The sequence below is a fragment of the Triticum aestivum genome, chromosome 2D, assembly GCF_018294505.1.
Source record: "Triticum aestivum cultivar Chinese Spring chromosome 2D, IWGSC CS RefSeq v2.1, whole genome shotgun sequence".
Taxonomy (NCBI): Eukaryota; Viridiplantae; Streptophyta; class Magnoliopsida; order Poales; family Poaceae; genus Triticum; species Triticum aestivum.
Window position 1 is genome coordinate 450,994,769 of NC_057799.1, and position 16,455 is coordinate 451,011,223.

The window sequence follows — 16,455 nt, forward strand, 5'->3', positions numbered from 1 at the left end:
AGGGGAACAGTCACTGAAGCAGAACTACCCTAGATACTTCGTAGATGAGAAGGCTGGCAAGGTCGACAGGAGTATATTGGATATACACTATATTAATGTGTACTTTACTAGTACTCCTAGTAGCACCTGGGTATTAGATACCGGTTCGGTTGCTAAGTGTTAGTAACTCGAAATAAAAGCTGCGGAATAAACGGAGACTAGCTAAAGGTGAGATGACGATATGTGTTGGAAGTGTTTCCAAGGTTGATGTGATCAAGCATCACATGCTCCCTCTACCATCGAGATTGGGGTTAAACCTGAATAATTATTATTTGGTGTTTGCGTTGAGCATAGACATGATTGGATTATGTTTATCGCAATACGGTTATTCATTAAAGGAGAATAATGGTTACTCTGTCTATTTGAATAATACCTTCAATGGTCTTGCACCTAAATGAATGGTTTATTGAATCTCGATCGTAGTGATACACATGTTCATGCCAAAAGATATAAGATAGTAATGATAGTACCACATACTTGTGGCACTGCCACTTGAGTCATATTGGTATAAAACGCATGAAGAAGCTCCATGTTGATGGATCTTTGGACTCACTCGTTTTTTAAAAGATTGAGACATGCAAACCATGTCTATTAGTATATATGCATGAAGAAAGTCCATACAGATGGATCATTTGGACTCACTTGATTTTGAATCACTTGAGACATGCAAATCATACCACATGGGCAAGATGACTGAAAGGCCTCGTTTTCAGTAAGATGGAACAAGAGAGCAACTTGTTGGAAGTAATACATTTGATGTATGCAGTCCAATGAGTGTTGAGGCACGCAGTGGATATCATTATGTTCTTACTTCACAGATGATTTGAGTAGATGCTGAGAATATTTACTTGATGAAACACAAGTCTGAATTATTGAAAGGTTCAAGTAATTTCAGAGTGAAGTTGAAGATCGTCGTGACAAGAGGATAAAATTTCTGTGATATGATCATAGAGATGAATATCTGAGTTATGAGTTTGGCACACAATTAAGAAATTATGGAAATTGTTTCACGACTAATACCGCCTAGAACACCATATTGTGATGGTGTGTCCGAACATCATAACTGCACCCTATTGGATATGGTGCATACCATGATGTCTCTTATCAAATTACAACTATCGTTTATGGGTTAGGCATTAGAGACAACCGCATTCACTTTAAATAGGGCACCACGCAATTCCGTTGAGACGACACCGTATGAACTATGGTTTAGAGAAACCTAAGCTGTCATTTCTTAAAAGTTTGGGGCTGCGACGCTTATGTGAAAAAGTTTCAGGCTGATAAGCTCGAACCCAAAGCGGATAAATGCATCTTCATAGAATACCCAAAACAGTTGGGTATACCTCCTATTTCAGATCTGGAAGCAAAAGTGATTGTTTCTAGAAACGGGTCCTTTCTCGAGGAAAAGTTTCTCTCGAAAGAATTGAGTGGGAGGATGGTGGAGACTTGATGAGGTCATTGAACCGTCACTTCAACTAATGTGTATCAGGGCACAAGAAGTTGTTCCTGTGGCACCTACACCAATTGAAGTGGAAGCTTATGATAGTGATCATGAAACTTCAGATCAAGTCACTACCAAACCTCATAGGACGACAAGGATGCGTACTACTTCAGAGTGGTACGTAATCCTGTCTTGGAAGTCATGTTGCTAGAACAAAATTAACCTACGAGCTATGGAGGAGCGATGGTGGGCCCGGATTCCGATGAATGGCTCAAGGCCATAAAATCCGAGAGGATCCATGTATGAAAACAAAGTATAGACTTTGAAAGAACTACTTGATGGTCGTAAGGCTGTTGGGTACAGATGGATTTTAAAGGGAAGACAGACAATGATGGTAAGTGTCACCATTAAGAAAGCTCGACTTGTCGTTAAGATGTTTTCCGGCAAGTTCAAGGAGTTGACTGCGATGAGACCTTCTCACTCGTGGCGATGCTAAGAGTCTGTTAGAATTATATTAGCAGTTACTGCATTATTTATGAAATCTTGCAGATAGGATGTCAAAACATTGTTTCCTCGACGATTTTCTTGAGGAAAGGTTGTATGTGATACAACCAGAAGATTTTGTCAATCCTGAAAGATGCTAACAAGTATGCAAAGCTCCAGCAATCCTTCTAAGGATTGGAGTAAGCATCTCGGAGTTGGAATGAACGCTTTGATGAGATGATCAAAGATTTTGGGTTTATACAAAGTTCATGAGAAACTTGTATTTCCAAAGAAGTGAGTGGGAGCACTATAGAATTTTTGATGAGTATATGTTGTTATCATATTGTTGATCAGAAATGATGTAGAATTTCTGGAAAGCATCCAGGGTTATTTGAAAAGTGTTTTTAATGGAAAACCTGGATTAAGCTACTTGAACATTGAGCATCAAGATCTATAAGGATAGATCAAAAAACGCTTAATAGTACTTTCAAATGAATACATACCGTGACAAGATTTTGAAGGAGTTCAAAATAGATCAGCAAAGAAGGAGTTCTTGGCTGTGTTACAAGGTGTGAGTATTGAGTAAGACTCAAGACCTGACCACGGCAGAAGAAAGAGAAAGGACGAAGGTCGTCCCCTAGGCTTTAGACGTAGGCTCTACAATATGCTATGTTGGGTACCACACCTGAAGTGTGCCTTGCCATGAGTTAGTCAAGGGGTACAATAGTGATCCAGGAAGGGATCACATGACAGCGGTCGAACTTATCCTTAGTATCTAATGGACTAAGGAATTTTCTCGATTATGGAGGTGGAAAGGGGGGTTCGTCGTAAAGGGTTACGTCGATGCAAACTTTGACACTAATCCGGATGACTCTGAGTAGTGAACCGGATTCGTATAGTAGAGCAGTTATTTGGAATAGCTCCAAGTAGCGCGTGGTAGTTTCATCTACAAGATGACATAGAGATTTGTAAAGCACACACGGATCTGAATGTTGCAGACCCGTTGACTAAAACCTCTCTCGTAAGCATAACATGATCAAACCCTAGAACTCATTGAGTGTTAATCACATGGTGATGTGAACTAGATTATTGACTCTAGTAAACTCTTGGGTATTAGTCACATGGCGATGTGAACTTTGAGTGTTAATCACATGGTGATGTGAACTAGATTATTGACTCTAGTGCAAGTGGGAGACTGTTGGAAATATGCCCTAGAGGCAATAATAAAATGGTTATTATTGTATTTCCTTGTTCATGATAATTGTCTGTTGTTCATGCTATAATTGTATTAACTGGAAACCATAACATATGTGTGAATACATAGACCAGAACATGTCCCTAGTAAGCCTCTAGTTGACTAGCTCGTTGATCAATAGATGGTTATGGTTTCCTGACCATGGACATTGGATGTCATTGATAACGGGATCACATCAATAGGAGAATGATGTGATGGACAAGACCCAATCCTAAGCATAGCACAAGATCGTGTAGTTCGTTTGCTAGAGCTTTTCTAATGTCAAGTATCATTTCCTTAGACCACGAGATTGTGCAACTCCCGGATACCGTAGGAATGCTTTGGGTGTACCAAACGTCACAACGTAACTGGGTGGCTATAAAGGTGCACTACAGGTATCTCCGAAAGTGTCTGTTGGGTTGGCACGAATCAAGACTGGGATTTGTCACTCCGTATGACGGAGAGGTATCTCTGGGCCCACTCGGTAATGCATCATCATAATGAGCTCAATGTGACTAAGGAGTTAGCCACGGGATCATGCATTACGATACGAGTAAAGTGACTTGCCGGTAACGAGATTGAACAAGGTATTGGGATACCGACGATCGAATCTCGGGCAAGTAACGTACTGATTGACAAAGGGAATTGTATACGGGATTGATTGAATCCTTGACATCGTGGTTCATCCGATGAGATCATCGTGGAACATGTGGGAGCCAACATGGGTATCCAGATCCCGCTGTTGGTTATTGACCGGAGAGTCGTCTCGGTCATGTCTGCATGTCTCCCGAACCCGTAGGGTCTACACACTTAAGGTTCGGTGACGCTAGAGTTGTAGAGATATTAGTATGCGGTTAAACCAAAGTTGTTCGGAGTCCCAGATGAGATCTCGGACATCACGAGGAGTTCCAGAATGGTCCGGAGGTAAAGATTTATATATGGGAAGTCCTATTTTGGCCACCGAAAAATGTTCGGGATTTTTCGGTATTGTACCAGGAAGGTTCTGAAGTGGGGCCCACCTGCATGGGTGGACCCACATGAACGTGGGTAGTAGGGGCAAGGCCCCACACCCCTGGTCAAGGCGCACCAAGATCCCACCTTAGAAGGAATAAGATCATATCCCGAAGGGATAAGATCAAGATCCCTAAAAAAGGGGGATAACAATCGGTGGGGAAGGGAAATGATGGGATTTCTTTCCCCCACCTTTGCCAACGCCCCAATGGACTTGGAGGGCAAGAAACCAGCCCCCTCCACCCCTATATATAGTGGGGAGGCGCATGGGAGCAGCACCCCAAGCCCTGGCGCCTCCCTCCCTCCCGTGACACCTCTTCCTCCCCGCTTGCGCTTGGCGAAGCCCTGCCGGGATCCCGCTACTTCCACCACCACGCCGTCGTGCTGCTGGATCTCCATCAACTTCTCCTCCCCCTTGCTGGATCAAGAAGGAGGAGACGTCCCCGCTCCGTACGTGTGTTGAACGCGGAGGTGCCGTCCGTTCGGCGCTAGGATCATCGGTGATTTGGATCACGACGAGTACGACTCCATCAACCCCGTTCTCTTGAACGCTTCCGCGCGCGATCTACAAGGGTATGTAGATGCACTCCCCTCTCTCTCGTTGCTAGATGACTCCATAGATTGATCTTGGTGATACGTAGAAAATTTTAAATTTCTGCTACGTTCCGCAACATTGCTATGCCCTTCTCTGGCTCGACGCAGCGCTGGAAGACTCCAGTGACGCTACGCTTGACAAGTTCTCTGTTTATTATTGCATATGCTCCGGCTCGGCGTTGCACTAGTCTTGCCGAGATCTCATCAGTCGGCAGCTCTCTGTTGACTAGGAAGTTGAGGATGGGCTGGGCCCATGATGGAGCTGTGACTTCTTCTACTGTCAGTACGGCCACTGTGACCCGGGTGGGTGGGTTGGGTGGTGGAGAGTTGGAGTCGGCCACTGCTTCTTGTGTCGCTGCAGTCCCCGGGCCGACTGCTGCAGTCCCCGGGCCGGGTTCTGAAGTCCCCGAGCCGGGTGCGACTACGGCAGTCCCCGGGCCGCTTGTCGAGGTCCCCGAGCCGCCTGCCGGGTTCCTCCAGTCGGATCCGGCTGCATCAGGGGCGGGTGGTATGAAGATAGAGTCCGATTCTGGAGACGGCTTGAGGAGGCGTTGGAGAGAGACACCGGTTGGTATAGCCTGTCGGGTGGAGCCGATCCGTGCCAGGGCATCTGCTTGGTCGTTGTCGGCCCGTGGCACGTGAAGGAACTCGCACCCTTCAAAGTATCCACTGATATGCTGGACGAGGAATCGATAGCTCGCCATGTTTGCATCCTTGGCGTCCCAGTCACCAGATGACTGCTGGACCACCAAGTCCGAGTCGCCATAACACAGGATCCGGCTTATGCCGAGCTCTTTGGCTAGCCGGAGCCCGTGTATGAGCGCCTCGTACTCAGCCACATTGTTGGGGGCAGCAAAATGGATTTGCAGCGTGTATTTGAGCTTGTCGCCTTTGGGAGACGTGAGGACAATGCCGGCTCCCAAGCCAGTGCGCATCTTGGACCCGTCGAAGTGCATCCGCCAATGAGTGGAGTCGGGAGCTGGCGGTAGGTACTGGGTTTCGGCCCAGTCGACAAGGAAGTCGGCAAATGCTTGAGACTTGATGGCGGTGCGGGGCTGGTAGAAGATTGTGTAAGGCCCCAGCGCAATGGCCCATTTAGCCACCCGGCCGGATGCATCCCGGCTGCCTATGATCTCGGCAAGCAGGGCGGTACATACGACCGTGATGGGATGCTCTTGAAAGTAGGGCTTCAGCTTCTTGGCGGCGAAGTACACTCCATAGCACATCTTCTGGTAGTGCGGGTAGTTTTGCTTTGAGGTGGACAGTACTTCGCTTAAATAATATACCGGCCTCTGGACTAACTGGGCTCGGCCTTCTTCTGGGCACTGGACCACGATGACTGTGCTGACCACTCGACTAGTCGCGGCAATGTAGAGGAGCATGGGCTCCTTCTCAGTCGGCGCCGCCAGGACAGGTGGAGTGGTCAGCATCTTCTTCAACTCATGGAAGGCTTGGTCTGCTTGGTCGTTCCACTCGAAGTGAGTGGATTTCTTCATGAGTCGGTACAGGGGGAGAGCCTTTTCTCCTAGCCGGCTGATGAAGCGGTTTAGGGAGGCCAGGCACCCGGTGAACTTCTGCACGTCTCGCAACTTGGTGGGAATCTCCATTCTCTCAATGGCCTTAATCTTCACAGGGTTGCACTCAATGCCGCGTTCAGAGACCAAAAAGCCTAGAAGCTGGCCGGCTGGTACTCCGAACGCACATTTCTCGGGGTTGAGCTTGATCTGGAATCGGCGCAAGTTGGCAAATGTTTCTTTAAGGTCTTCCGGCAGGGTACCGCGCTTCTCCGTCTTCACCACAATATCGTCTACGTAGACGTGGGCATTTCTGCCGAGTTGCTTGAGGAGGCATTTCTGCATGCAACGCTGAAAAGTGGCACTGGCATTCCTCAGGCCGAATGTCATAGTCAGGTAACAGAAAGCTCCGAAGGGTGTGATGAAGGCGGTCTTCAGGCGGTCGGCTGGGTCCAACTTGATCTGGTGGTATCTTGAGTAGGCATCCAAGAAACTCAACAGCTCGCATCCGGCTGTGGAGTCTATCACTTGATCAATCCGTGGCAGGGCAAACGGATCTTTGGGGCAGGCTTTGTTGAGGCTAGTGTAGTCTATACACATACGCCATTTGTTGTTCTTCTTCAACACCAAGACTGGGTTGGCAAGCCACTCTGGGAAAAACACTTCCATAATAAAGCCGGCGGCGAGGAGCCGGGCTATCTCTTCTCCTACGATTCTTCTCTTCTCCTCTGACAGTCGGCGAAGAGGCTGCTTGACTGGCTTCGCATCCGCTCGGACTGTAACTTGTGCTCGGCGAAATCCTTCGGAACACCCGGCATGTCCTTTGGGGACCATGCAAAGATGTCTCGATTCTCACGGAGGAAGTCGACGAGCTCGCCTTCCTATTTACTGTCCAGGTTTGCTCCAATGACAGCAAACCTCTCCGGGTTCTCCGGGTCCAGAGGTACCTTCTTCGTCTCCTTAGCCGGCTGGAAGGAGCCCTGCGCATCATATTCCTTGGGGTTGGGGGACAGGGCCGGCTGCTTGCCGGCCATGGCCACAACTCGCTCCAGCATCTTCTTCTCTTCTGCAACCACGAGGGACTCGGCCAGCCGGCTGCTGGCTGCAGCGCACTCGATGGACTTCTTGTAGTCGCCGGTTACAGTGATGATCCCCTTCGAGCTCGGCATCTTCATCTTGAGGTAGGCGTAGTGGGGCACAACCATGAACTTGGCCAGGGCAGGTCGGCCAAGCAAGGCGTGGTAAGGGCTCTCTAGGTCCACTACCTCAAACCAGATCGCTTCTCGGCGAAAGTGATCCTTGTCTCCGAAGAGAACATCCATCTTAATCTTGCCGATTGGGGAACAGGACAGGCCGAGTACGATGCCATGGAACACGGTCCGGCTTGGCATGAGCTGCTTTGCCTTGAGGTTCAACTTCTCCATGGTGTCGCGGTACAGTATGTTGATACTGCTTCCGCCATCAATCAGCACGCGGGAGAATCGGGCAGCTCGCCTCTCCGTCGCGAGGGTGACATCCAACACCAATGCGTAGGAGCCAGGAGACGGCATCACCTCTGGGTGATCGTCCCGGCTCCAGCTGATAGGCCTTTCGGACCAATGCATGAACTCGGGGTTGCTGAAGGCGACTGCGTTGACCTCTTGGTGCTGTTGGCGCCGGCTGCGCTTGTCTTCAACCTGGCTCGTGAAGACGACGTAGGCGGCGTGCTCATCTGGGAACTCATCTTGAATGGCTTCGACTGCTGGTCGAGCAGCCGGCTGCTGGGGGGCTGGAGGCGGCGCCAGCCCCTCGCCCTTGGAGATCCGTGTGAGCCAGTGGCACTTCCGGGTCGTGTGGTTGGACGGCTTCGCGCCGCTGTGAAACTTGCAGGGGGCATCGAGAGTCTGCTCGTAGGAGAAGGCCGGCTGCCAAGCCGACCTGCCGCCCTTCTTCTTGGGAGCCGGTCGCTCTTCGAGCTGCTCATCTTCGACAGTGGCCACCTGCCGATTGGTGGAAGGCGGCATAGGGGCCTTGCGCTTGTGATCGTTCTGGTAGGGGCGCCGGTTGGAGACACCAGCCGGCGTCTTGGGAGCCGGAGTGAGCACCATCCCAGAGGCGTCCACTCGGAACTCGGTCTTCATCGAGGAGTCGGCCGTGGCGTACTTGTCGTCTATGACCAGCAGCTCGTCGAGGGCAGCCGGCTCGTTGCAGAGGAGTCGGTGCTTGAGGAGGGTGCCCTCTCGGCACCCGGCGGTGAAGTATTCGATGGCTTGAACCTCGTGCACCCCCTCGCAGGAGTTGCGGAGCTCGGCCCACCGCGTGAGGGAATCGCGAGTCGATTCGCTGGGCCCTTGGACGCACAAGGAGAGCTGGCGGGGCTTTGGAGGCCGCTTGTACGTGCTGGTGAAGTTGCGGACGAAGACTTCCGTGAAGTCCAGCCAACTGTTGACGCTGTAGGGCTTGAGGCTGTTCAGCCAGGTGCGCGCCGTGCCTTGAAGCATAAGAGGGACGTACTTCACGGCTACGCGCCTGTTGCCGTTCGCTATGCTGACAGCGGTAGAGTAGTCGATGAGCCAATCTTCCGGCTTCACTAAGCCGTTGTACTTGGGCGTGTCTCTGGGGAGCGAGAACCCTTTGGGGAAGGGCTCGTCGCGGATGCGGGGGCCGAAGCAAGGCGGGCCGACATCGTCTTCTTCTTCTAGCGCCAGGGACCGTGCTAGGCGGTCGATCCGGTGGCGGGCGTCGTTCTCGCCGACTCCTTTGCGGTGGCCTAGTCGGCCACCGAGAGTCAGATGCATGACATGCGGCGGGGTGGGATATCTCTCCCCACGAGGCGGGGGAGGAGGCGGATTGCCTTGACGCTCCACCGCTCGAGGGCGGCCTTCTGCGTCGCGCTCGATGGTGATTCGAGTCCGGCTGCGGCTAGCAGCCGACTCCTTGTCTTTTCTTGCGCGGGCGCCGCTCGCAGTCGGCGACCGGGATGTCGCGGCGTGTTCTCGGCGTGGGGGAGGACTCTCAGCGCGGGCGCCGGCTTCATGCCGTTCTGCGGCCGCGTCGATCAGCTGCTGGATGCGCCTTGTCATGTAGGGAAGCTCATCAGCCCCCAGCCCATTCAGCTCTTCTGCGGCCACCTGAGCGGCTCGCAGATTCTCGAGCGGGGTGGCGTAGACTGGGCGGTCCGCTCCCAGCATGCTGGCGATGGCCGCGCCGCGCTTCTTGACGAGGCCGGCTCGGCTCGGCCCCATGAGGCGGCGTACCAAAGGCGGCGCGGTCGACTTCGTGCTCGTGAGCCTCGGTGAGGCGTCTCATGGAGGCTATCTTCTGGCCCTCCGTGATGAGGGCGAGGCGGCGTGCCTCCAGAGTCTCGGCGTCGGCGTCGGCCGGGATGGGGACGGACAAGTCATGCATCGCCACTTGTAGGGCGTCGTGGGCGTTCTCGCCCGAGTCGGCGGCGTGGCTGATGACCAGCACCTCAGTGACAGCGCTGCTGCCAGTGTCGGCTCGAGGGAGAGGGTCGTCGAAGACTACCACGTCGGAGGGGTAGGCATCGAGCGATGCCGTGTCGGAGTCGACAAGCATCGGGTCGGTGGAGCCGACCGACTCCAAGTCCACAGCAAGCTCGCTGGAGACGTGAAGCTGGTCGAGGAGGCTGACGAGGCGGCTCTCGGGGTAGTCCGTGCCCGCGTCGGACGCGGGCTCATCAGAGATGCGAGTCTCGCCAAGAAGGTCGGCGAGGCAGCTCGCCGCGCAGGCGTCGTCGACACCTTGCAGTGCGTCAAGGCAAGCACCATCGGGCGTAGCAGGCTGGCTACGTTCGCGGGGAGGAAAAGGGTTATGTCCAGAACAGGTCTCCGGACGACGGTGCACCTGGCCCCACGGTGGGCGCCAAATGTCGGGTGGTAGGTGCGACATATGCCAACGGTGGCTTATCATTGTGGGAGCCAGTAAGACATCGCCGATGCCTGGAAACGGGATAAGGCGAAGGCATGCACGCCGGCGGATCTTACCCAGGTTCGGGGCTCTCCGTGGAGATAACACCCCTAGTCCTGCTCTGCGGGGTCTCCGCATGATCACTAGATCAATACAAGTAGCTACAAGTGCTCCTTGAGCTGTTTGGCTAGAGGAAGAAGAAGGGCAAGGCTAGTTCTCCTTTTCTCTCTATGTGGTGTGTGGAATTCCATGAGATCAACCCTTTGCATGGGTGTCCCGGGGGGTTTATATAGGCCTACCCCCAGGGGTACAATGGTAATCCGGCTGGGCGCGGGTCCCAGCCGTCAGTGTCTATGCTCGCCGGCTTCTCCGCCGACCATTGGGGTTCGCCGACTGGTGGGTCCCGCCGGCTGCCGGCCTCTTGGCCGACAGGCCGGCCCCATCACTTGGGGGCCTTGTCGGCGGCTGGTTACTGTTGCCTCGCCTATGATGACGAGGGCTTTGTCGAGGTAAGCATGGCTACAGTGCCGCCGCCTTGCGGGCTCTCACTGTAGCCTTACCTCGTCTTGTCTCCTTAATGAGGCACATGTTTCGAGGGAGGGAGGTAGCCGGCTATTGGGAGCCGGCCACGCCCCTGGCCGACTAGGGGAGGCCGGGCCGCCTTCGAGTGTCTCTCTGGCTAAAGGGGGCCGCCGCCCGCGGGCCGTACTAGCGCCTGTCGTGGGTGACGTCGAGGTCAACATGGCTACAGTGCCGCGCCGGACGGGAGATGGCTGACTCGTACGGCGCCCTGTGGCCATGCCTGCTTCGGGATTCGGGGTAGTGGGCTGTACTGCGGTCACGCCCCGTCTTATCAGCGTTATGTGGATACAGTCTTGGTGGGTGTAGTCTTGGCCGGCTTCTGGGAATCGGCTCTCTTCATGGCCGGCTTCTGGGAGTCGGTCCTCTTGGGGCCGGCTTCCTGGAGTCGGCCATCTCGTAGCTTCCTTAGGGAAGGTTTCTGAGACCGGGTCGCCTTCTGGTAGCCGGCCCTGGGGATAGCCGGCCGGGGGAAGGCGGCCCTGCGCTCTGTATGCTTAAAGGCTCGAATGACCTGATAATTTTTCGAAGAGCCAGGGGGAGTCGGTTAGGCTACCCGTGACCATTTACTCCGACACTAATGATAGCTGAACTGTCTTATTTCTGAACTACTTGTTTCTGCTTTTACACACGTACGGCAACAACGATTATCCGTTTTGCTTTGCTTTCAGACGAATCACACTTTTACCATGGTGTTTACCGTAGATTTTTATGATCTCTTCATCTGTCTTCGATTGCTCAATCCAGCAGACCATGTTTTTTTCCTATGCAACTTTTTGGAGTACTTGATTTCTAAAACTGTAAGATTGAGGAATCAGTTCAGTCACGGTACCCAATCTGACTACCAGAACTGGAATTCAGACGGTAGCTTTGCACCTTGTCTGCCAATCAGTCGACAACAGATTATTACAGCCAACCATGCGCTAAAATTGCCCATGAAGAACAGGTGCTCGGTGAAAGGTGTCGAGATGGCACATTGCAAAATAAATCTACTACTCCCTCCGTCCCGTAATACAAGAACGTTTTTGACACTAGCAGCTCACAGTCACTCTGGTAAGTGCTTTTTTTCGACATGGTAGCTCAAATCACAAGCTAAAATGACGCCGGGGACTTCACCCTGCCTTCATCTCTTCTTTTCTCACGTAGTTGTTGTGTACATCAGGTTGCTGTGTCTCTTGTCTCTGCCCATGTTCAGTTCGTGCTTTATCTTCAGAACCATTTCCTCCTTTTTTGCTGTGTAACCCGGATACGGGTTTCCATCTGATCGTCATTAAGACTTATTCCAGTGGCAATTGGATTGGGTGTGATGTGAAATCAGGAGACATGAAACAAGCAGGCAAAAGTTTTGGCTAAAGTTTTTTGCTGTGTAACCCGGATACGGGCCGGTTAAAAAAGAAAGGGACGATTCTCTCAACTCCAGTTCAGAAAACTTCACTGGAGCCCCAAAATGGTAGTTTTTTGGGTCAAATATCGTCGAAATTCAGATTCAAGAATCATTTCTTGCAATTCAGATTCAAGAATAATGGGACCAGAGCTGTCAGAAGCGAACTGCAAGGATGGTACTCCCGTACTGAAAAGGAAGCCGTATTCTTGGTCAGATCTCGTAATATTTCTTTCAGATTCAAGAAAGATTAGTTGCTTCAGTCAGTATGCTGTTCCATGTGCTAATGTTTCTCGCAGTGCTATTGATAATATTTTTATCGAGGTGACCAAAATGAGAGTCGATTGAACAGGAATTTCAAATAATATTATAGAGGTGCAACAGCGGCAGTACAACATAATCATATACCACACCACACAATACAACCCAATCAACAAATAATAATATCACCAAACACTAGTCTTTCTCCCAAGAACTATCGGTTCTCAGTCCTCCTCGCCTTCAGACACCCCTCCCACACATCATAAATTGCTTGCTGCATCATCATCCTTGAGGCGGATCAGACCTGGAATGGCCACGGCCAGTTGCCGGCGCCATCCTCGCCGCCGACCTTGGCGCTGCGGCGCATGGGGTTGCCGCCGCACTCCCTGTCGACGTAGGCGTAGTACCTGAGGACGAAGGCGAGCGCGAGGGCGACCCACTCGAGGCAGAAGATGGCGATGCCGAGGCCCCCGATCATGCGCAGGATGACGGCGCCGTCCTCCTCGCGGACGTAGGACCTGAGCCCGTCGGCGAGGAACTCGGCGGTGCGGGAGAAGGCGAGCACGGCGGCGGCGCCCTGCAGGATGGAGACGACGACGGTGGCGGACATGTGGGCGGTGTAGACGCGGCCCCGCGGCGGGTCGGGCGCCGCGATGACGGCGCACCCGGCCACGGCGGCCGCCACGGTGAGCGCGTGGAGCAGGATGAGGAGGAAGCCGTCGACGGAGGGCACCAGGCGGAGCGAGAGCGTGAGGAAGCCGCAGCCGGACGCCGCGCCGAGGATCATGTAGTTGGAGACGAGGAAGGCGCGGCGCGCGCGGCGGTGCGCCGGGGACGCCGAGTCGCCCGCCGGCGGCGCGATCACCGAGAGGCCCATGCTTCTTGTGGCGGCGACTGAGCGAGCGGAGAGGGACGAGGGAGGCTTGTGAGTGAGGACTGAGGGGAGGGAGTGAGGTGTGGCGATTTGGGGAGGAGGCCTGGGGATTAAATGGGGGTGGGGGAGCAGGGATCCGACCGTTTGAGGAAGAGACGAAGAGGGAGCGGAGCATCAACGGCTAGTTTGAAAAAGGTGAAGGGAGGATGGCCGGCCGGCCGTTGGAGAGGCGCGCGGCCGGGTTCGGCGGCCACATTTGCCGTGGACTTGAGTGGAGCCAGTGGGGCAGGTGTGTCGGTAGTGAAACCTGGCAAAAGAATTTTCCCGTTGGCATACGTGGACTGTGGACCGGTAGCGACTAGCGAGTTTCCTCTCGTGCGTTTTGATATTTTTTTTAACATCTCTCGTGCGTTTTGATTTTTTTTAACATCAAAAGACTTTATTCCTTAAATAATAGCACGATCGTTTACAATTTGATGAAAAATAAAATCCCGAATATCACTATCCCAAAACTCACAAGCTCTAGAACTTAGAGCATCTCTAGCAGACCCCGCATCCCGCCGGCCCGCAAAACACGTTCGCAGTTCGCGGAAAAACGGCTTTGTGGGCCGGCGCGGACGGCTGCAGAGGCAGACCACCAAACGGACCCTTATAAAAGGATATTCACGGAATATACTTTTTTACGGGTTGGCTTTGCAGGGTTCCCGCATCCCGCCGGTCCGCAAATATCAATACCACACCACAAAAATAAAACAAACATCCACACTACAAAACAAATTATTCAAATCACGGAAGCAAATTAAACAATTGTTCAATGCCAACACAATACAACAATCATCCACATTACAAATAATTATTCAGATAGCATAACTAGTTTCAGCTTGGGACTCTTTCAAGGTGCAGGGGGACGAGAGCTCCCCCTCCCTAGGGTTCCGTCCACGCCGCCGCCGGCTACCCCGCCGCGGGTAGCCGCCGCCGCTAGCCCGCCCTCTCGCCCCCAGCCCCTCCCCCTTCCCCATACCCCCGCGTCGCCTCCCCGAGTGAGGCGACTGGGGGCCCCTTCCTGGTTCCTCCCAGTGCTCCCCCGTCGCTCCTTCCTCCTCCCGCTGCCGCCGGGCCTTACCCGCGTGGTGCCGGCGGCGGCGGGTCTGCCTGTCCCCGCGTGCGGCCATCCCTGCTCGGGCGTCGGTGGCCGGCGGCGGTGCTCCTCGGCTTCCTATGGTGCGACTTGGAGGCGTTCCAGCGGGTCGCGGGCGTTCCTGATGCGGCGGCGCGGCCGTTGGCCGCGGGGCGCGTGGTGGTGCGGTTGGCCGCCGGCTTCTGCTCCGCCCAGATCTGGGCTCCTCTGGGCCTCATCTGGGTTGGGGCGGGCCGGCGCTCCGGCGTGCGGCAGCGCGGCTCCCTGGTGGAGATGGCGCGACCTCAGGGGTTGCGGGCGGTGGCGTCCTCGTCAGCCGATGTGCTGCAGCGTGGCGGCAGGGGTTGTCCGGATCCTTCGAGGTCCGGCCGGGCCTATGCGGGCCTGGTAAGCTCTTGTCGTCCCGTCCGGATGGCTCCGCGACAGCGGTGGTGGTAGTGCCCTCCCGTCGGCTGAGTGGCGGATGCCCCCGTGCCCGTTGGCTCTTCGTCCCTCCCCCAGGTCTCGTGCCGGTGGCTTAGAGAGACGGCGTTGATGGTTCGGTGATCGTGGTGGCACATGTTGGTGGGCGGCAGTTCTGGTGGTGCACTTCAGATCGTCCGGGGTGGTGGTGGTCGTTTGGGTGGGAGAAATCCCTGGTGGCGCGTCCGTCATTGACGAGGTGACGCCTGCGGGCGCCGCCATTCCTTCCTGAAGGGCGTCGGATATACCACTTCCCCACTGCCCTTTGCGTACCGGAGGAAACCCTTGGACTTGTCCGGGCAGCAGTGGCGTCGTCGTCGCGTTCCTTCTTGAAGGTGCTGCCTGGTACGCGACGCCCCGAAGTGCTAGAAGCGCGGTGGTACTTCTCCAGAGGGTGCAGCGGTTGCCGGCTATCTTTGTTTCATCGATCTGCCGTTGTTGACATTTATTTCTCTTTCTTTCTCTCTCCTTTTCTTTCGGGCTTGTTTGTGCCGCGGCCCCAGCAAGCTCGTTGTATCGGATGGTTGCTTTATAATCTAAAGCGGGGGGAAACCCTTTATCGTAACAAATAATTATTCAAATCACCAAAGCAAACTAAATAATGCAATACAAAACTTGTCCCGAATACAAATACAAATGAATAGAAAATGAGTTTGTTAGTGTCCAGCCCTTTGCCAATGGTGCTCAATGAGATCCTGCTGAAGTTGAAAGTGGGTGTTTGCATTTTCAATCTCTTTGTAGGTCTGAAGAAAAGCTCTAATGCGGTTAGGGCCTCTAACTGGTTTGACACGGCTACCCACATTGTCGTAGAAGAACTCCAAGTTCATTCCTCTCATCTTCGAGAATCATATTATGAAGGATAACACAACATGTCATGATATTTTTCAAGGTCCTCTTGTCCCAAAAACAAGCAGGACCACGAACAATGGCAAACCTAGATTGCAAAACCCCGAATGCTCTTTCAATGTCTTTTCGGGCTGCCTCTTGCACCCGTGCGAATTCACAATGTTTTCTAGTTTTGGGATCTTTGATGGTCTTGAGAAAGGTGCACCAAGGAGGGTATATACCATCTGCAAGATAGTACCCTTTTGTGTATTCGTGCCCATTGATAGTGTAGTTGCAAGCAGGAGCATCACCACTAGCAAGCCTAGCAAACAAATGAGATTGTTGCGACACATTGATATCATTGAGAGTGCCCGGCATACCAAAGAAGCAATGCCAAATCCATAAATCCTCGGATGCTACGGCCTCTAGCACAATTGTTGCATCACGAGACTTGCCACAATACATTCCTTGCCATGCCTTCAGGCAATTTTTCCAAGTCCAATGCAAACAATCAATGCTACCTAGCATGTCAGGCCAACTTCTCCTCTCATTAGATGCCATCAATTTCTGTGTGTCATCCTCGTTGGGTGCCCGAAGATATTCAGGACCAAAGACACGGATGATCACGTTGGCAAATCTACGCACTGACTCAGTTGTGGTATCTTCACCAATGCGAAGGTACTCATCGGCATAGTCAGCCGGAACGCCAT

General features: G+C 53.1%; 1 protein-coding gene across 1 annotated transcript; it reads right to left on the reverse strand.

Annotated features, from left to right (window-relative positions):
- Nucleotides 1-12,529: 12,529 nt before the first annotated feature.
- Nucleotides 12,530-13,415, reverse strand: LOC123053767 (uncharacterized). The gene has a single exon (XM_044477312.1). It carries the CDS (start codon nucleotides 13,321-13,323, stop codon nucleotides 12,745-12,747), a length of 579 nt encoding a protein of 192 aa, XP_044333247.1. The 5' UTR covers nucleotides 13,324-13,415; the 3' UTR covers nucleotides 12,530-12,744.
- Between the last annotated feature and the right edge of the window lie 3,040 nt (nucleotides 13,416-16,455).